The sequence below is a fragment of the Hemiscyllium ocellatum genome, chromosome 11 (assembly GCF_020745735.1).
Source record: "Hemiscyllium ocellatum isolate sHemOce1 chromosome 11, sHemOce1.pat.X.cur, whole genome shotgun sequence".
In the NCBI taxonomy this organism is placed as follows: domain Eukaryota; kingdom Metazoa; phylum Chordata; class Chondrichthyes; order Orectolobiformes; family Hemiscylliidae; genus Hemiscyllium; species Hemiscyllium ocellatum.
In genome coordinates this window covers 31,744,852-31,760,901 of record NC_083411.1, presented here as the reverse complement: position 1 = coordinate 31,760,901, position 16,050 = coordinate 31,744,852, and the positions used below count along the sequence as shown (strand labels likewise).

General features: G+C 37.8%; 1 protein-coding gene across 1 annotated transcript in view; it reads left to right on the top strand.

The window, feature by feature from the left end:
• The window catches only part of thoc2 (THO complex 2), a 144,766-nt gene that overhangs the window by 102,377 nt on the left and 26,339 nt on the right, over positions 1-16,050 (top strand). Inside the window, exons 25-33 of the mRNA XM_060832504.1 lie at positions 171-328; positions 425-553; positions 688-819; positions 3,195-3,379; positions 7,743-7,927; positions 8,940-9,045; positions 11,099-11,544; positions 13,512-13,570; positions 14,995-15,030. Of these exons, the coding sequence (XP_060688487.1) occupies positions 171-328; positions 425-553; positions 688-819; positions 3,195-3,379; positions 7,743-7,927; positions 8,940-9,045; positions 11,099-11,544; positions 13,512-13,570; positions 14,995-15,030 (1,436 nt within the window). The remainder of the gene's footprint in view (positions 1-170; positions 329-424; positions 554-687; positions 820-3,194; positions 3,380-7,742; positions 7,928-8,939; positions 9,046-11,098; positions 11,545-13,511; positions 13,571-14,994; positions 15,031-16,050) is intronic.

Below are 16,050 nucleotides of genomic sequence, written 5' to 3'. Positions count from 1 at the left end.
ATTTTTGGTATATTTAGAGTTGAATTTTCTCCATTTGATTAAATTTAACATAAGATTTAATATGAAAATGGACATTTTTCTCAGGCGGGTGCAAATTCTTGATGGTCATGTTATTTTCTTCCTTTATAAGACGTCTTATTTAATGATATTTGTTTTATATTTTCCCTCAGAATCAACCAAAAATGAGACCATCACAAAATTCCTCCAATTGTGCATCTTCCCAAGGTGTATTTTCTCAGCTATAGATGCAGTTTACTGCGCTAAGTTTGTAGAATTAGTTCATCAGCTGAAGACACCTAACTTTTCAACACTTCTGTGTTATGATCGGGTAACAAAGCTTTAATAAAACTTTTTTTAAAAAAAAATCAATTTTTTGTTACTTTTGAAGTGTTGCAAATTATAAGGCATATTTTCTTGTGCTTAGGTCTTTTCGGACATTATTTATACTGTTGCAAGTTGCACAGAAAATGAGGCCAGTCGGTATGGAAGGTTTCTCTGTAGCATGTTGGAGACGGTCACTAAATGGCACAGTGATAGAACAATATATGATAAGGTAATCTTTTATGATGTTTTAGATGTGGTTTATTTCTTTGTTCCCATCTCACTTAATGAACAAAGAGTTTTCAATATAACCATCTGACATTTTGTGTCAGCTTTAAGCTTCTACACTCTTTTTCTATTTTCTAGGAATGTGGAAATTACCCAGGGTTTCTCACAATATTACGAGCAAGTGGATTTGATGGAGGAAACAAGGCTGACCAATTAGATTATGAAAATTTCAGACACGTTGTACATAAATGGCATTACAAATTAACCAAAGTAAGCTTTGCCTCTTATAAATGTTCACCTAGAATGAATAAAATATTTGCCACTGCTGACATTAGCTGAGTTTGGGATAGGTTGGTAGCAGATGGTGAAAAAGTGGATTATATTCTGCACCTTGTTTTGAAAATTGCAAATGATAAAAATGCCTAGTCAACATCCAATAATTCTGGAAGACCTATTGTGCAGAGATGAATCTTTTCACTAACGAAATGTTGTCAAGCCAAAATGACTTTGTCTCCCACAGAAATGAGTCATGTCAATATGAATTTCAATGCTAGTATGATGCAAGGATGTAGATTGTATGTTGTTACGAATGACTGATCATATTTAACTGCACATTACTTTGCTGCTCACAGTGGATATAATAATGACTGTACTCAACTAGCCCACACTTACAAAACTCAAGATATTATGTCTGATGTGCAGTATGATACTGCAATTGCTGAATAGTCCCATGTGTGCTAAGAATTACATTCATGACCAACTTAAGATCTCAGTCAAGCTCACAATGGGCTTCCTCACTGTTTTTAGAAGTTGCATATATTTATGCAGAGGGACATGATTCCTTCAAGAAAAAGGAAATTGTCCTGGGATCATGCCATTCTTGAAATAAACAAATGCTTAGAATTCAATAATATTTTGCGTTTTCCATGGCAACATCTTGACTAATCAAAATCGATCTTCCAACCATTTGGTACCCTTTTTCTGTGGGGATAATTATTGCTTCCTTTGAAACTTGGCATTCATGCATTTGTCCTAATGAGTTTAAGATGCCAAGTTTCGACAGTGTTTCTCTCTCTTTTTTTTAAATCAGTGAGATTTTCCAATTCAAATTCTTAGTCATAATTCTTTGACCATGAAAAATGGATTTTGCATTGGTGGAATATTAGATTTCTTCTTTGATAAATGTTGATAGATTTTCCACAGAAGCAGTTTGCTATTTCACCTTTTGCAGTGATTCTGTATGTATGTTCCCAATCTTTGATTCCTTTTAAAAAAAAGTCAAAACTCAGAAAGCTAGCACACAGGTGCAGTGGTCATCAGGAAGGCTCATGGGATATTGACCTTATTTAAAGGGGTTGTAAAACATGAGTGTGCAGGTCTTGCTGCAGGTGTACAAGGTGCTAGTGAGATCACATTTGGGGTGTTGTGAGCAGTTTAGTCCCCTTATGTATTAAAATATGTCATTTCATTGGAAGCAGTTCAGAAAGGCTGATCCCTGATATGGAGGGATTATTTTCTGAGCGAAAGCTAAACAGGTTGGGACTTTAATCACTGGAATTTAGAAGAAAGAGAGGTGATCTCGTTGAAACTTGTGGAGTTTTAAAGAGCTTGGCAGGGTAAATGCGAAGGGGATGTTTTTCTTCATGGGAGAGTCTAGGACCAGAAGGCAAAGTTTCAGAATAAAGGGCGAAGTTTTTATTTTGGGGCTTTGAATTGTATTCTTGTTGAGATCTGACGTGTGACTTTTGGTATGTAGTTATTTGTGTTTGTGTGATTGACAAAAAAGTTTTATTAGAGAATAATGTAGTGAGTTTTTCTTATTTGAAATTTTGTTCTTTGTGGGAAAATTTGTTGAACAAACATTCGGTTTTCTTGAATTCAGATAAGCTGTCGCTTTATTTCATGCCAGTTTTATTATTAGCAGAAAGAATGAGATGTTTCTTCAATTTTATTTAATTAGTGGGATTTTGAAGAGGTTAAGGTTCAGTGTGCCTCTCACATTTTAATGTATCAAACATTCCAGTCCAAGTAGCATCCTAGTAATTTTTTTTCTGCACTCTTTCTAGTTTAATTATATCCTTTCAACACTAGGGTGACCAAGAACTGCATGTAGTACTCCAAATGTGGCCTTATCAATGTCTTATACAGCTGCAGTAAGATGTCCCAACTCTTGTACTCAGTGCTCTGACAGATGAAAGCTGGCATTCCAAAAGTCACCTCACCACCCAGTCTCCATGTGACTGTACTTTCAAGGAACGTAAACTTGTACCCCTAGATCTCTTTGTTCTATAACAACACCCCCACCCCTGGCCTCCAGCCTCACCATTACTTGTATAAGTCGTGCCTTGGTTTGCCCTACCATAATGCATCACCTTGTTTGTCCTTTTTCATGTTGACTCATATCTCTACTTAATATTATCCATTGCAAAGATCTTTAACTGGCTTTTTAAAAAATTGGATGAATCTGAGCTGGGCAGATTATATGTATTGCATCTGGCCATACAGGTTACTTTCTGCTTGCTCAACAAAAATTAACTCTGGCTCAAGGGATAAATATATTTAAATACTGCATATGTTATATATACAAATAATGTAAGCCAAATATGGAAGGTGTTGTCCAACTATTATTGTTTTTCTTATTTTAGGCATCTGTGCACTGCCTTGAAACTGGCGAGTATGTTCATATCCGGAACATATTGATCGTGTTGACTAAAGTCCTCCCTTGGTATCCCAAAGTATTGAATCTCGGTCAAGCATTGGAGCGAAGAGTGCATAAAATTTGTCAAGAAGAAAAGGAGAAAAGGCCTGATCTCTATGCTCTAGCTATGGGGTAACGAAGTGAAATCGAATGAATGTGAATTAATACAAAGTAGTTCAATGAAAGATATTTGTTTCATGTTTTAGACACGAGTTATCATCTGTTAGCTTAGAATTGAATTAGTTTTTGCCATGCATGGATTAATGCCAGCATTAAAGTAACTGAGAAAATCTAAATTAATGACCTAAAAATTGCGAAAAATTAAGGAGAGTCTCATGTTGTTTGTTGTTTCTGACCAAGTGCCACAGTGAGTTCAGGTTCAGGAAAGGCTGCAGCTCAACACTGAAATTAACTGATTGCTGTCAGAAAGCATCTTTCCTTTGCTATCTGATAACATTGGTGTTTTAGCCTCTGAACCCTCATGCATTGAGTGGCATAAAGCTCCTGTACTTGCACTGCAGAAACAAAGTAGATTCATTGCAGCAAGTTATGATGAGATGATCATTTCATTACTGCTAATGAGCCCCATGTCACTGAAAATTCAGTATTGTAGATGTGAAGTGTCATTTTTTTGACTTTTAATTGTTGGAATATTTTGATCTAAGCCTATCCACAATCCACAAGGTACAAATAAGGCATTTCTCTTGATGAGTGCAGCTCATGAAGAAACTTGAAACCATACAGGACAAAGCTGGCTGGTTGATTGCCACCACATCCAAAAACATTTAATCCCTCCACCATTTGTGAGTAGGAACTTGCACCATCTACATGAAGCACTGCAGCAATTCACCAAGATTGCTTAGATAGCACCTACCAAACCCACAACCAGTATCGTCTACAAGGACTGTGGCAACTGAAGGTTCCCATCCAAGCAACTGATCATATTTGGTTGTTCTCTCAGGGTCACTGGGTCAAAATCCTGGAATTCCCTCCTGTCCACCATTGTGTGTATTGCTGCACCAAATGCACTGCAGTAGTTATAGAAGACCGCTCACCACCACCTCCTCAAGGGTAACTGGGGATAGGCAATAAATCCCGGCTCCACTTGCAATGCCAACATCCCACTAATGAATACAAGAAAATTTTTCAAGTTTTTTTTATTGTCCAAACTTTCATTCCCTTTGTTTAATTCTGTGTGGCATTTGACTCTGGATTTTTAATGTTTATTAATGGGATCCACCTATTACTCCCAAAGCGAGCATTGTATTGCCCCAACCTAACTGCTGAAGGAACAATCAAAGTTGACTGAATTTCTGTTCCTTCCTGGATGGATATTAGTGAACCGGCTGTGTTGGTAGACGGTAAACAGTAGTTTCAAGTTCACCATGAGACATGCTTTTTATTCCAGATTTTTTATTGAATTCAGATTTCACTATCTTCTATAGTGGGATTCAAAACCCGGGTTCTAGGTTACAAGTCCAGTTAAAATAATGTCTTTGCTACCAATTTACACTGATTTCTCAATTTTGTTGAATTCATTGACGGGATGAGGGCATTACTGGCTAAGACAGCATTTAATGCCCATCTCTATTGCCCTTGAAAAAGTGGTGGTGAGCTGGTAAGAGTCAACCACATTGCTATGGGTCTGGAGTCACATGTTGGCCAGACCAGGTAAGGATAGCAGTTCCCTTCTCTAAAGGATATTAGTGAACCAGATAGGTTTTTGTGATCGGCAACAGTTTCATGGTCATCAATGAACTCTTAATTCCAGATTTTAATAGAACTGAAATTCCACCATTATTTTTTTGAATTCAGATTCCTCCTCCACCCCCACCCCTTGCCCCTCCACGACCACCTCATGGCAGATTTTAATCTGGGCTCTGAGAACATTACCTGGGTCTCTGAATTTTAACAGTCTGCCGATAATATTACTAGGCCATCACTTCCCCTAAAGTTTGAAGGATTCTGAACCTTGTAGTGAAATTTGATTGGTGAAAGTCATACCAAGTTTCTTTCCTTATTCATTCCAGTCACTAATGCCCTGGAGAGGGTGGCATGCATCTTCCATCTTCCATCTTACATTTACATACACCTAACATAAACTGGAATGGCATGACCAACAAACAATGTGTGCAGCTTGTTGGCTTCTTACTGTAATTTTTGGGCCATTATCTTTATTGAGTCTTAGTAAAATTTAATTTGAAATTAAGACCCTAAGTTCCATAGTTTGTGACTGCATGCACTTCCTGCTGAGGTAGAAAGTAATTGTTTGAAAATTTTGCTGAAAAATCCAGTTTAAAAAAAACTAAATACAATTTATCTTTTTGAAATCATTGGTGTGAAGTTTCCAGGTCACTGAGCAAATATATGTGCTGCATTAATGGTTATTGAATTACTGAGTGAGTTGAATTTGCTGCAATGAACCAGGCAATTTAGATTTGAAATAAAACTTCTAAATGTGAAACTGCAGCTTAACCTGGGTGAGTCAAGTAAAGCCATTATAAAGATCATATTTCTTAGCAACTGCAAGGATGAGAATGTACTTTTGTAAATTGCATTTTTATATTCCAGGGGTAGCAAGCCCACTTTTTAAACAAAACTTGAAATTTGTCAACTTGGCGCAAGCCTGTTCTCATAATTCAATAAGTCTTCTATTGGTAAAAGAGTGGTGGATTATCTATCTAAAAGTCCATGGGCATGAAACTGTTCTGTCCCAATCTAAATTCAAAAGGGCAAAAGTGTCTTACTTTTTCTTGGCATATTTTGTCTTTTAATTTTTTAAGCCTTTTGTAATATCATATATCTTGTCGTTTTTATGTCTAAGAGGCTAAAATTGCATTTTAATGCAGTTTTTTTAGTTAGTTTGGCTTATATGAAATTTTTGATCATTGCAATGTTTTTCTGAGCTTTAGTCTCGGAAAAACTATAAAAGCAAACAGTCACTGTGATCCAGAGAAAACTGAAAACCTGATGTTAAAGTATTACCTTTAAATAGCCCCTTTTGTAACTTGAGCTGTCTCATAGTACTTCCCAGCCATTACAGTTATGTTGACGTGTCATCAATGCTGTCATTTATGGACTTGTATCTTCTTACCTGAGCATAAGCCTCATAACAGTAAAAATTGTTGATGTTTGATTTGATACATGCTCTGAATGCACAGCTTTCTGTTAACTGTGTCTGGAATGCCCTCTGGTGTCATGGGTAACCAAACTGCGTGGTACTAGGTCGTTCAAACCGGATGGGCTCGTGTTTTTTTTTACTGGTTAATGTTGATCTAGCTCATCTCAGCCTTTCAGCAGTGAGGTGCAAGGAGAAAATTAAGTCAGGCTTGGTGTGCTAGATTTGTTGAGATCAAGTTTGACTATTGATCGTGATAAAGTTTTCTGGTATTACCTCATCTCAAATGCAAAGAATGGTCATGCAGATGATTCCTGGAAGTATGCTGCAAATTGTTAGATATGTGTTCTTGTATATTTGTCGTTTTAGGAGAAGGAAGGGAAGAAAATCCTGGAGGGAGAAACGATCCTATGTATGTTTAACACTAGGTGGCTCTGTTATTCCATGAAAAGATGTTTAATAGTATTTTCAATATTTAGTATTCACTCAGTGACAGAAAATTGGTCTATGAAATCATATTTTGCCAAAAAGTTGCAATTATGTGTACTTTTAGTATGTTTCAAATACTTGTGCCTTTTTATTATTTGATCGTCAATCAAATGGCTTATACGGTTTTGATTTTTGTTTTGTTGGTTCCCCTTCAGCAGTCTCTTATTTCTTTCAATTATTTCTGAGTGCTATTTAACTTTGGGCAATTAATGGAAGAACAGTGCAGTTTGCTTTCCAGCAGCCTAATTGGTTACAATATTTTCAATCTGTCTGTTTGCACAGTGACCTAGCCATCTTGGAGAATTTTGAGTCAGCATCTGGACTTAATTTAGATTTTTGCTAAGCCAAATCTTGACGCCTTTAAAGGGTTATAAATTGAGAACAAATACAGTAAATTTAATGTGTATTATACATTTAAATTTCTATTATACAAAAATTCAGAGGGTTTTAGGTTTTTGTTTGGTTTGAAAAATATGGTGAGTGTTTTGTACCCTTTCGCAAATGGGATTATAAAATCTTTCAGAGATAAGACTTGTTCAAATTCAGCTACTTTTGAAGACTTGGCTGAGACGAGTGACCTAAGTCAAATCAATCAAGAGTGTAGACCATACTGGGGCGGCTGCTTCACGATGCCTCTGGGAATTCTAAAAAAGTTGAAAGCTGTGCCATTCTGCCATTCTCATTCAAAATGAGCTATGTTTGGGTATCAGATATGATTCCTTAAAGTGCTTTGAGAAGCTCCACATTGCGTATGAGATTTCCATTCAACAATTAATGCTTTTATTTTAGAGCATGCAAATTGAATAGTTCGTTATTTTGTAACTCCATTGATGGTTGTCTGTCAAGATATTTTTTCTTTGCTTGTTTAACACTTTGTGCGACTTGCAGCTATTCTGGCCAGTTGAAAAGTAGGAAACCATACATGGTTCCTGAAAATGAATTCCACCACAAAGATCCCCCAGCAAGGAGTGCAACGCCTGCAACAGTTCAAAATGGGCCAGGCACAGTCACACAACCTGCTGCAGCAACTACCAATGCAGCTAAAGCAGAAGAAGGCACAAATGAGGAGACTGGTATTTACAATTGCTTGACTGATTATGCCAATTAAAACTCAACCAACTAATCATCTTTGTTCAAGATTTCACCAGATTTGTGATTCAGGAAAAATATTTATGGGGCTAGTATAATTCTTCATCTGCATTGAGTTTGGTGACCTCAGTCTTATGAACTTCTTTTGTTGCATATATACTTAGTGGTCAAAAGCCAGTCTTTCCTATCAAACAGCACATATTTATGGACATTGGATAAAGGTTCACAGTGAGGTCCACTGTGATTAAGTATGCTTGGCAAAGCAGTTTTACAATATTAAATGCAGCTTATCAGGGCTTTATGGGACAATTGATGACTGTAGCCAAATTCTGTGATGCCTTCAGGGGAGAAATGGAGGGGAAAATTAACAGTAATTTATCTTTAACATGAGCTAAGTTGTAAATTCTTTGTGTGAATCCTGAGTATCTGATATGAAATGAAGGTAGTTAAAGAATTTAAATTTCAGATTAGTCATAACCCATTGAATGGCCAAATAGGCTGATGAGGTGAAATGGCCTTCTGCTCATTTTGTTTCAGATCCAAGTTGATTTGTATAGTGATGAGTCAAGCTTTTGGGGGCATTTGAAGGAGACTGGATTTCCTGGTGATACTGGGAGCCAGAATAACTTCCTGGAGATGGAAGACATTAGGCCCAGGATTTCAAACAAGCTTAGAGGTGTCCACACCCATCTGAAGAAGCAGCAGCAGGTCACCCTATCACAGGGTCAATGCCCTTAGTGCACAGTGATTGTCCAGCTGCTGAAGCTATTTGTTTCTTTTCTTTAAAGACTTCATCTTCACGTATCAAGATAAAATGATTGTTTGGGAATAATTTCTGATTAAATATAGATATGGAGTATATATATATATATATATATATATATGTTTGAGTTTTGCCTTTTAAAAAATTCTTTGTATACTTGTATGAACTTGCAAAACAAGACTCCCATCTTGAATGGAATGAACTGAAATGTCTGTTCTATTTTATTCTTTTAGCAGATAAACTGAAGGAGAAATCTCAGAGTGCCATTAAAGTTACTAACAAAGCTGCTAATGCAACACCCAAAGTCACAGCCAGCAATGGAAGTAATGCTGTAAATAGGTAAGAATTTGACTTTACACTGGAGTTGCTGATACGTTTTATTTAATGATAGCTCATCACGTAGGAATCTCAATGTGCTCCCTGTTATAAATTATTTTTGAAGTAAGCTATCATTTAGGATTGAATTAAAGAGAAATTTCTTGATTGGGGTTTAGACTTATAGAGTCATACAGCATGGAAACAGACACTTTGGTCCAACCATGTTCCCATACTAGTCTCACCTGCCGACGCTCAGCCCATATCCCTCCAAACCTTTTCCTTTTCATTAACTTAGCCAAATGTCACTGAAATATTGTAACGGTACCTGCATCCACCACTTTGTCTAACCGTTCTTTCCACAAACGAATCACTCTTGTTTTTTATTAAAGAAGTTTCCCCTTCTATCCTTTTTAAATCTTTGTCCTCTCAACTTAAAAATATGCCCCCTAATTTTGAAATCTCCTACCCTCAAAAAAGAACCTTGTCATCCACCTTATCTATGCCCCTCATGATTTTATAAACCTCAATAAGGTTAGTCCTCCATTTCTCATGCTCCAGTGGAAAAAGTCCTGGCCTTTTCAGTATATTTTTATATCTCAATCCCTCCACTCCATGTAACATCAAAGAACAAAGAAAATTTATGCCCAGAAACGGGCGCTTCGCACTTCCAAGCCTGAACTGATCCAAATCCACTGTCTAAACCTATCGCCCAATTCCTAAGCATCTGTATCCCTCTGCTCCCCACCTACTCATGCATTTGTCCAGACGCAACTTAAATGAATCTACTGTACCTGCCTCTACTACCTCTGCAGGTAACACATTCCAGGCACCTACCACCCTCTGTGTAAAGTACTTTCCATGTGTATCCCCCTTAAACTTTTCACCTCTCGCCTTGAACACGTGATCTCTCGTTATTGAATCCCTCATCCTGGGAAAAAGCTTATCTCTATCCACCCTGTCTGCACCCTTCATGATTTTGTAGACCTCAATCAGGTCCCTCCCTCAATCTCCTTTTTTCTAATGAAATCACTCCTAACCTACTCAACCTCTCTTCATAGCTCGCACCTTCCACACCAGGCAACATCCTCGTAAACCTTCTTTGCACCCTCTCCAAAGCGTCCACATCCTTTTGGTAATGTGGCGATCAAAACTGTACACAGTATTCTAAATGCGGCCAAACAAAAGTCTTGTACAATTTTAACATGACCTGCCAGCTCTTATACTCAATACTCCGTCTGATGAAGGCAAGCATATCATATGCCTTCTTGGTCACTCTATCTAACTGCGCAGCCACCTTCCGGGCACGTGGACCTGCACTCCCAGATCTCTCTGCTCTTTAGCTTTACCCAAGGCTCTTCCGCTTACAGTATAGTTCGCTCCAGAATTGGACTTGCCAAACTTACCTCACATTTGCCTGGATTGAACTCCATCTGCCACTTTTTCTTTTGATTAGATTTCTTAGAGTGTGGAAACAGGCCCTTCGGCCCAGCAAGTACTCTCCACCTAACTCTCCAGTCTATCTGTATTCTCCTGTATTCTTTAACAGTCCCCTATGCTTTCTGTTATTCCACCAATCTTTATGCCATCTGCCAACTTACTGATCAGACCAACAATGCACTCTTCAGATCATTTATGTATATCACAAATAACGGTGGCCCCCGCACAGATCCCTGTGGAACACCACTGGTCTCCTTACTCCATTTCAAGAAATTCCCTTCAACTACTCTGTCTCCTGTTGCTCAAGTAGTTCTTCATCCAACTAGCTAGAACACCATGTGACTTCGCTTTCTCCAGTAGTTTGCCACGGAGAACCTGGGCTACAAATCTTCTCAAAAATCACTGTCAAACTAAAGGTGTCATGGGAAGAAAACAGAAATCTGATGTTGAGATAGAGGATCTGCTGTGATCCTGTTGCATATTGGTGGCCTTGGTGAGCTGAATGGCCTACTGCTATTTTCTGTGTTCCAGGTGAAACTGAGTTTTCACAAAAGATATCGTCATCCACTCGTGCATAGTGCATTAACCAGTATATAATGTTGGAACTATTTTGATGTACTTTGTTTTTTTTTCCCAGCAACAAAGTAACAAAAGAGAAGGAAGAAAAAGAAAAAAGTGGGAAAGAAAGAGACAAGGAGAAGACAATTCTAGCTGTCCCTCCAGAGGCAAAAACAACAGTTAAAGATGCAAAGGAGAAATTAAAAGAAGAACGGGCAAACAAAGAGGAAAAAGTACGGGAGACCAAGGAGAAAACACCAAAAGCTGAAAAAGAGAAGGAGAAAGAGAAAATCAGGAAGGAAGAGAAGACAGCAAAGGATGATAAATCCAGGTCGACATCCAGTTGTCCTGAAGCAAAGCCACACTCGGAAAAGGAGAAAGAAAAGGAACCATCCAAGGAGAGAGATGCACTAAAGGAAGCCAAATCCAAAGAAAGTCACACAGGCACTAAAGGAGAAAAAGCAGCTGCTGCTGGGTCCTTGAAGTCCCCAGTTCCACGTTCAGAATCTTCAGAGTCTGAGAGGGGTAAGTTGAAAAGATACTGCCTTCTACTTTATTTTAAAGATCTTAAGCAAGTAATAAGATTGATGTAGTACTGATTCCAGCAGCAAAGTATCTACAGTCCTTGTTTTGTAATATGGCTGTTTCATAACTTGCTGTGGGCTTTTGCCTGTCATGCAAGCAACATTCAAAGGATTTGGCAGAAGTGAGTTCGTTTGATGAATTTTGCCAGTGCTTCTAAGAAACTTATAATATGTCATTTTTGACATTATCAAAAATAAAACAATATGTTTATAGGTAAAACATTAAGACATAATACCTTTTACTGGAAGACTGTGCTGAATTTGTTGAAGTGTGAAAATGCAAATCCAGCCGTAAGAATGGCGATAAGTCAGAAACTCTTCATCCATGAAATGCTGCAATCAGGCTCCATGCTCTTGAACTAGGAAAGGAATGTGTCTTTATACTGTAACTTTTACAACCCTGTCAAAAAGCAAATCACAGCCAATTAAATACTTTTAAAATGTGATTACTGTTCTAACATATACAACATGGCAACCTGACTTTGCTAACATAGAGGAAAACTCAGCAACCAGAACGAACAAAAAAATTGAAGCAGCAGGTATAAACTAATTTAGCCCAGATATTTCTTTGTAATAATATTAGGGAAAGAATAAACATTAATTAGATCTGATACAAAGCCTTTGATTTATTATGTGACGCTGTACAAGTATCAATCAGGATAGATAGGGTCTCATTTATTTAATATCTCATTTGGAACACATCTCTTAGATCTTCACTGAAATGACTAAACAATATGAAATGCTCACCTTTTTGAAGTGGGAATCAAACCCATGGTAATTTGATTCAAAGACAAGTATGTGGTAACAGAATCATCCTCAAATTGACGAGACTGAGCAAATCCCAGGAGGCTGAGATTGACTATGATCTGCCTCATTTAAATGTTTCTATTTATACCCTACTCCACTTCTCAATATAGCAAGATGTCCTCTTTACCCTGGTACATCCCTTCTAAAAAGATTTATAACTTATTTAAATTTAATACATTTGTCAGAAGCCTATTTCAGAGGGTGAAGTATCTGACTGTTTGGTATTCAACTTGTCTAAAAACACCAAACTGTCTGCATGTCACCATGGTGGTTCTGTCACTGTCTATTTTGTCCATTTTGTTGTAAAAAACATGTTGTAATTTTAAAGAGTGTACATTTCTTCAAAGTCAATATTTAGCAGTCTTAACCCATTCACACGTGTACAAATACCACCCATCATTACCACCAAGTGTGCAAAAAACTCATTAAAGTTTGATAACAAACAAGGACAAATGAGTGATGGCCGAAAATTGTGTCATAGGACCATCTCATGGGTGTTACAGTTATTATGCTGCTAGTGGGTGATGCTCAATCTAATCCGCAATGAAGTAAAATATGAGAACAAAGTGCAAACTCTTGACAGACTTCTAAATTCTTTCAATATTGCCCTTTTCTTGGTCTTGCTGTAAAGGTTCAGACAATTGAGTCATGTCTATTGTATTTGAAGTTTAGACAAAACAAAATTTTGACTTGATGACCATAAGATAGAATTGAAGTATTGAGTCTGAACCAGATTTGATGAGACTTGGTTTACAGTTCTCTTCAGAGTTTTTTAAAAGAAAAATTAACTCACATTTCAGGTAACTTCTTGACAGCGAATTTCCACAAGAACTTACACAATCACTGAGGCATCTATAATTTTCTTAGTTGTCTCATTCCTATTGTGATGTTTCATGACATGTAGAAAATATCTATCGGCTCTGTATTTTGTTTGTAAACAATAAATATTGATGATACCAATTAAAAAATGTATTTAGAATATAGCTAAGGAGAACTGTGTAAAGAGTATTTTTTTTAAGTAACTTTTTTACATTTGCAATGTGCTGGCATCAGCAACTAGAATGTAGCATCATAATGACTGTAATACTTCTTCTGTTTCAGAACAAAAACGACGCAAGCTTGATTCCCACTCTTCACCGTCACATTCCACTACTGTAAAGGTTAGTATAGCCTAAGGAAGGCACCGTCAATATTAGGCTGTCCTATTTGGAATACCGGTTTTCTGGAAATATTCGTCTTCCTTCAAGTGATACAAGGTGCACAGTGGAGCCTCTGGAGGTTTCTTTTAAATAGAAAATGCATTCGTTTTCTTTATTGGACTTTTTAATAAGCAAATTTTATATAAAAGGCTTCAAGGACCTAGCGAAAATTGTAAATAGTCAGAGGAAAATGCAAGAATATTTTTCTCCGAAGTGCCTCAAAATTGTATTAAGTGGTCAGTTTTTGGAGAGCAATAATGCTACAAGCAAAATAGCTTCAAAGTGGAGTCGCAAACGAGGTGCCAGCACTGAGAGTGAAGAGTGTTTCAGCACTGAAGAATCTTGAAGTTGTTCAGAATTACCGGATACCTCTGGATTCATGAGGCCCGCTGATGAGCATTCTACCAATTCGTACCTTCTAGGAAGGAAGTAATGGAGGGGATTCCATTAAAGTCTTAATATCTCCTTGGTGATCAGATCTCCTGTAGTTGTGTAAATTCTGTCAGCATGCAGCTGTTGTTAGTATCTTCCCTTCGTGGGTTTATTTTCCCTTGGGGGTGCCAGCCTTTTGAAACCTGCCTTAGGAAAAGCAGATATGGCAGCAAAGCCCGCCTTCCAGCCAAGAGGGCCGATGGCATTCTACGCAGCACGAAACCTGGGTGTATCCTAATAGAAGAATCAGGGCAGATGCTTCCTTGCTTCGTTTGCTGTATTTATTTTAATGTAGATGAACCCCCACGAATCCTTGAATTTGCAGTGGGTTGAAACTTCGAGCTGTAAGTTCCAATTCCTGGATGCAGTGCACTGGAGGGAGGTTAAAGAGCCCATTGTGGTTTGTTGAGCTGCACCTATTTACAAAATTAACATTTTTTGCATTGAAGTTAATTGTTCACTTAGTATACTTACATGGGAAACAGTGTTCTATAATATAATCAAATTTAAACATATAGTTAACTTACTTGAAGTTGTGCATATTTGTTAATACAAACATTTCTACTTTAAATTTTATTGTAATGCTGCATTTCTGGGGGGCTTTCTTCCGTAATTGGTTTGTACATTAATGTAAATTAGCAAGATAGTTAGTTAATATATGCACCACAGTCATGAATAACAATATCAGATTAGATTTAAATGATATACCTACATGAGTTTGAAAAACCATTTCTCTCATATCAAACTGTTTCCTGGTACACAGATTTTTAAATGCATTATTGTCAAGCTTTCTGTCTTGCCCAGTAAGCATAACAGTTCTTAAAGCCTAGTTCCTAAAGGTGTAACTGCATGTCAGAAGCAAGACATTACACAGGTCGTCAACTTGCATCCCAAAGTCCTCTGGTGTCTGAGAAGCGCCGCAGCTCATCTGTCATCTCCATTCATTCCTACAGGATGGTCTCGGAGATCACAAGGAATCTTCAGCAAAGGTTTGATATTTGAGCTTTATTTTGAGACTTGAGCCTTATTTTAATCATGTTACTTTTATTGGTAAACTTCTGTGAGAAACACTGCATTTGTAATACTTTCATTCGCTGTAATTTTGCAAGTATTTTGCGCTTTGCATTTTACAAATATTTAGGGGAGTTTTTTCCTGGCAGTTCCCAAAATACTTCTGCTAAATTGTGTTTTCTTAATTTTCTGTTTCTACTTGAAATAGTATTTGCTTCTGTTAAACTGAGCAAAGATCTCCAAATGTTGACAGCATCAGCTTTTTCAAAGTGGTACACACTGAGCAGAAACATGTATTTTTGGTTTAGATCAGATGATAAATTCCATGGAAACCCTACAGTATGGAAACAAGACATTCGGCCCAACGAGTCCACGCTAACCATCTAAAGAGCATCCAACCCATACCCATCCCCCTACCGCTTTCCTTTAACCTTGCATTTCCCATGACTAATGCACCTAACCTATACATCGCTGAATACTCTGGGCAATTTAGATTAGACTCCCTACAGTGTGGAAACAGGCCCTTTAGCCCTAACAGGCCCTAACCTGTCCACACCGACCCTCCGAAGAGTAACCCACCCAGACCCATTTCACTCTAACCAATGCACCTAACACTATGGGCAATTTAGCACGGCCAATTCACCCGATCTGCACATCTTTGGACTGTGGGAGGAAACCGGAGCACCCAGAGGAAACCCACACAGACACTGGGAGAATGAGCAAACTCCACACAGATAGTCACCCAAGGCCAGAATCGAACTGGGGACCCTGGTGCTGTGAGGCAGCAGTGCTAGCCACCGAGCCGCCCCAAAATTTAGCTGCATGTGTATTCTACTTTATGTGAAGGGGATAAAAACATATTTTGAATCTTCATTACTGTTCAGGAATGTCTGCAAAAATATGAATGTAACATGAAGATTAGTTCAGGCTTGATTGTGGTGCCCTTCGCATTTGAATTGCTGACCAGTGCAGTGTGGTTAGATTCATTCGTGAGGAAT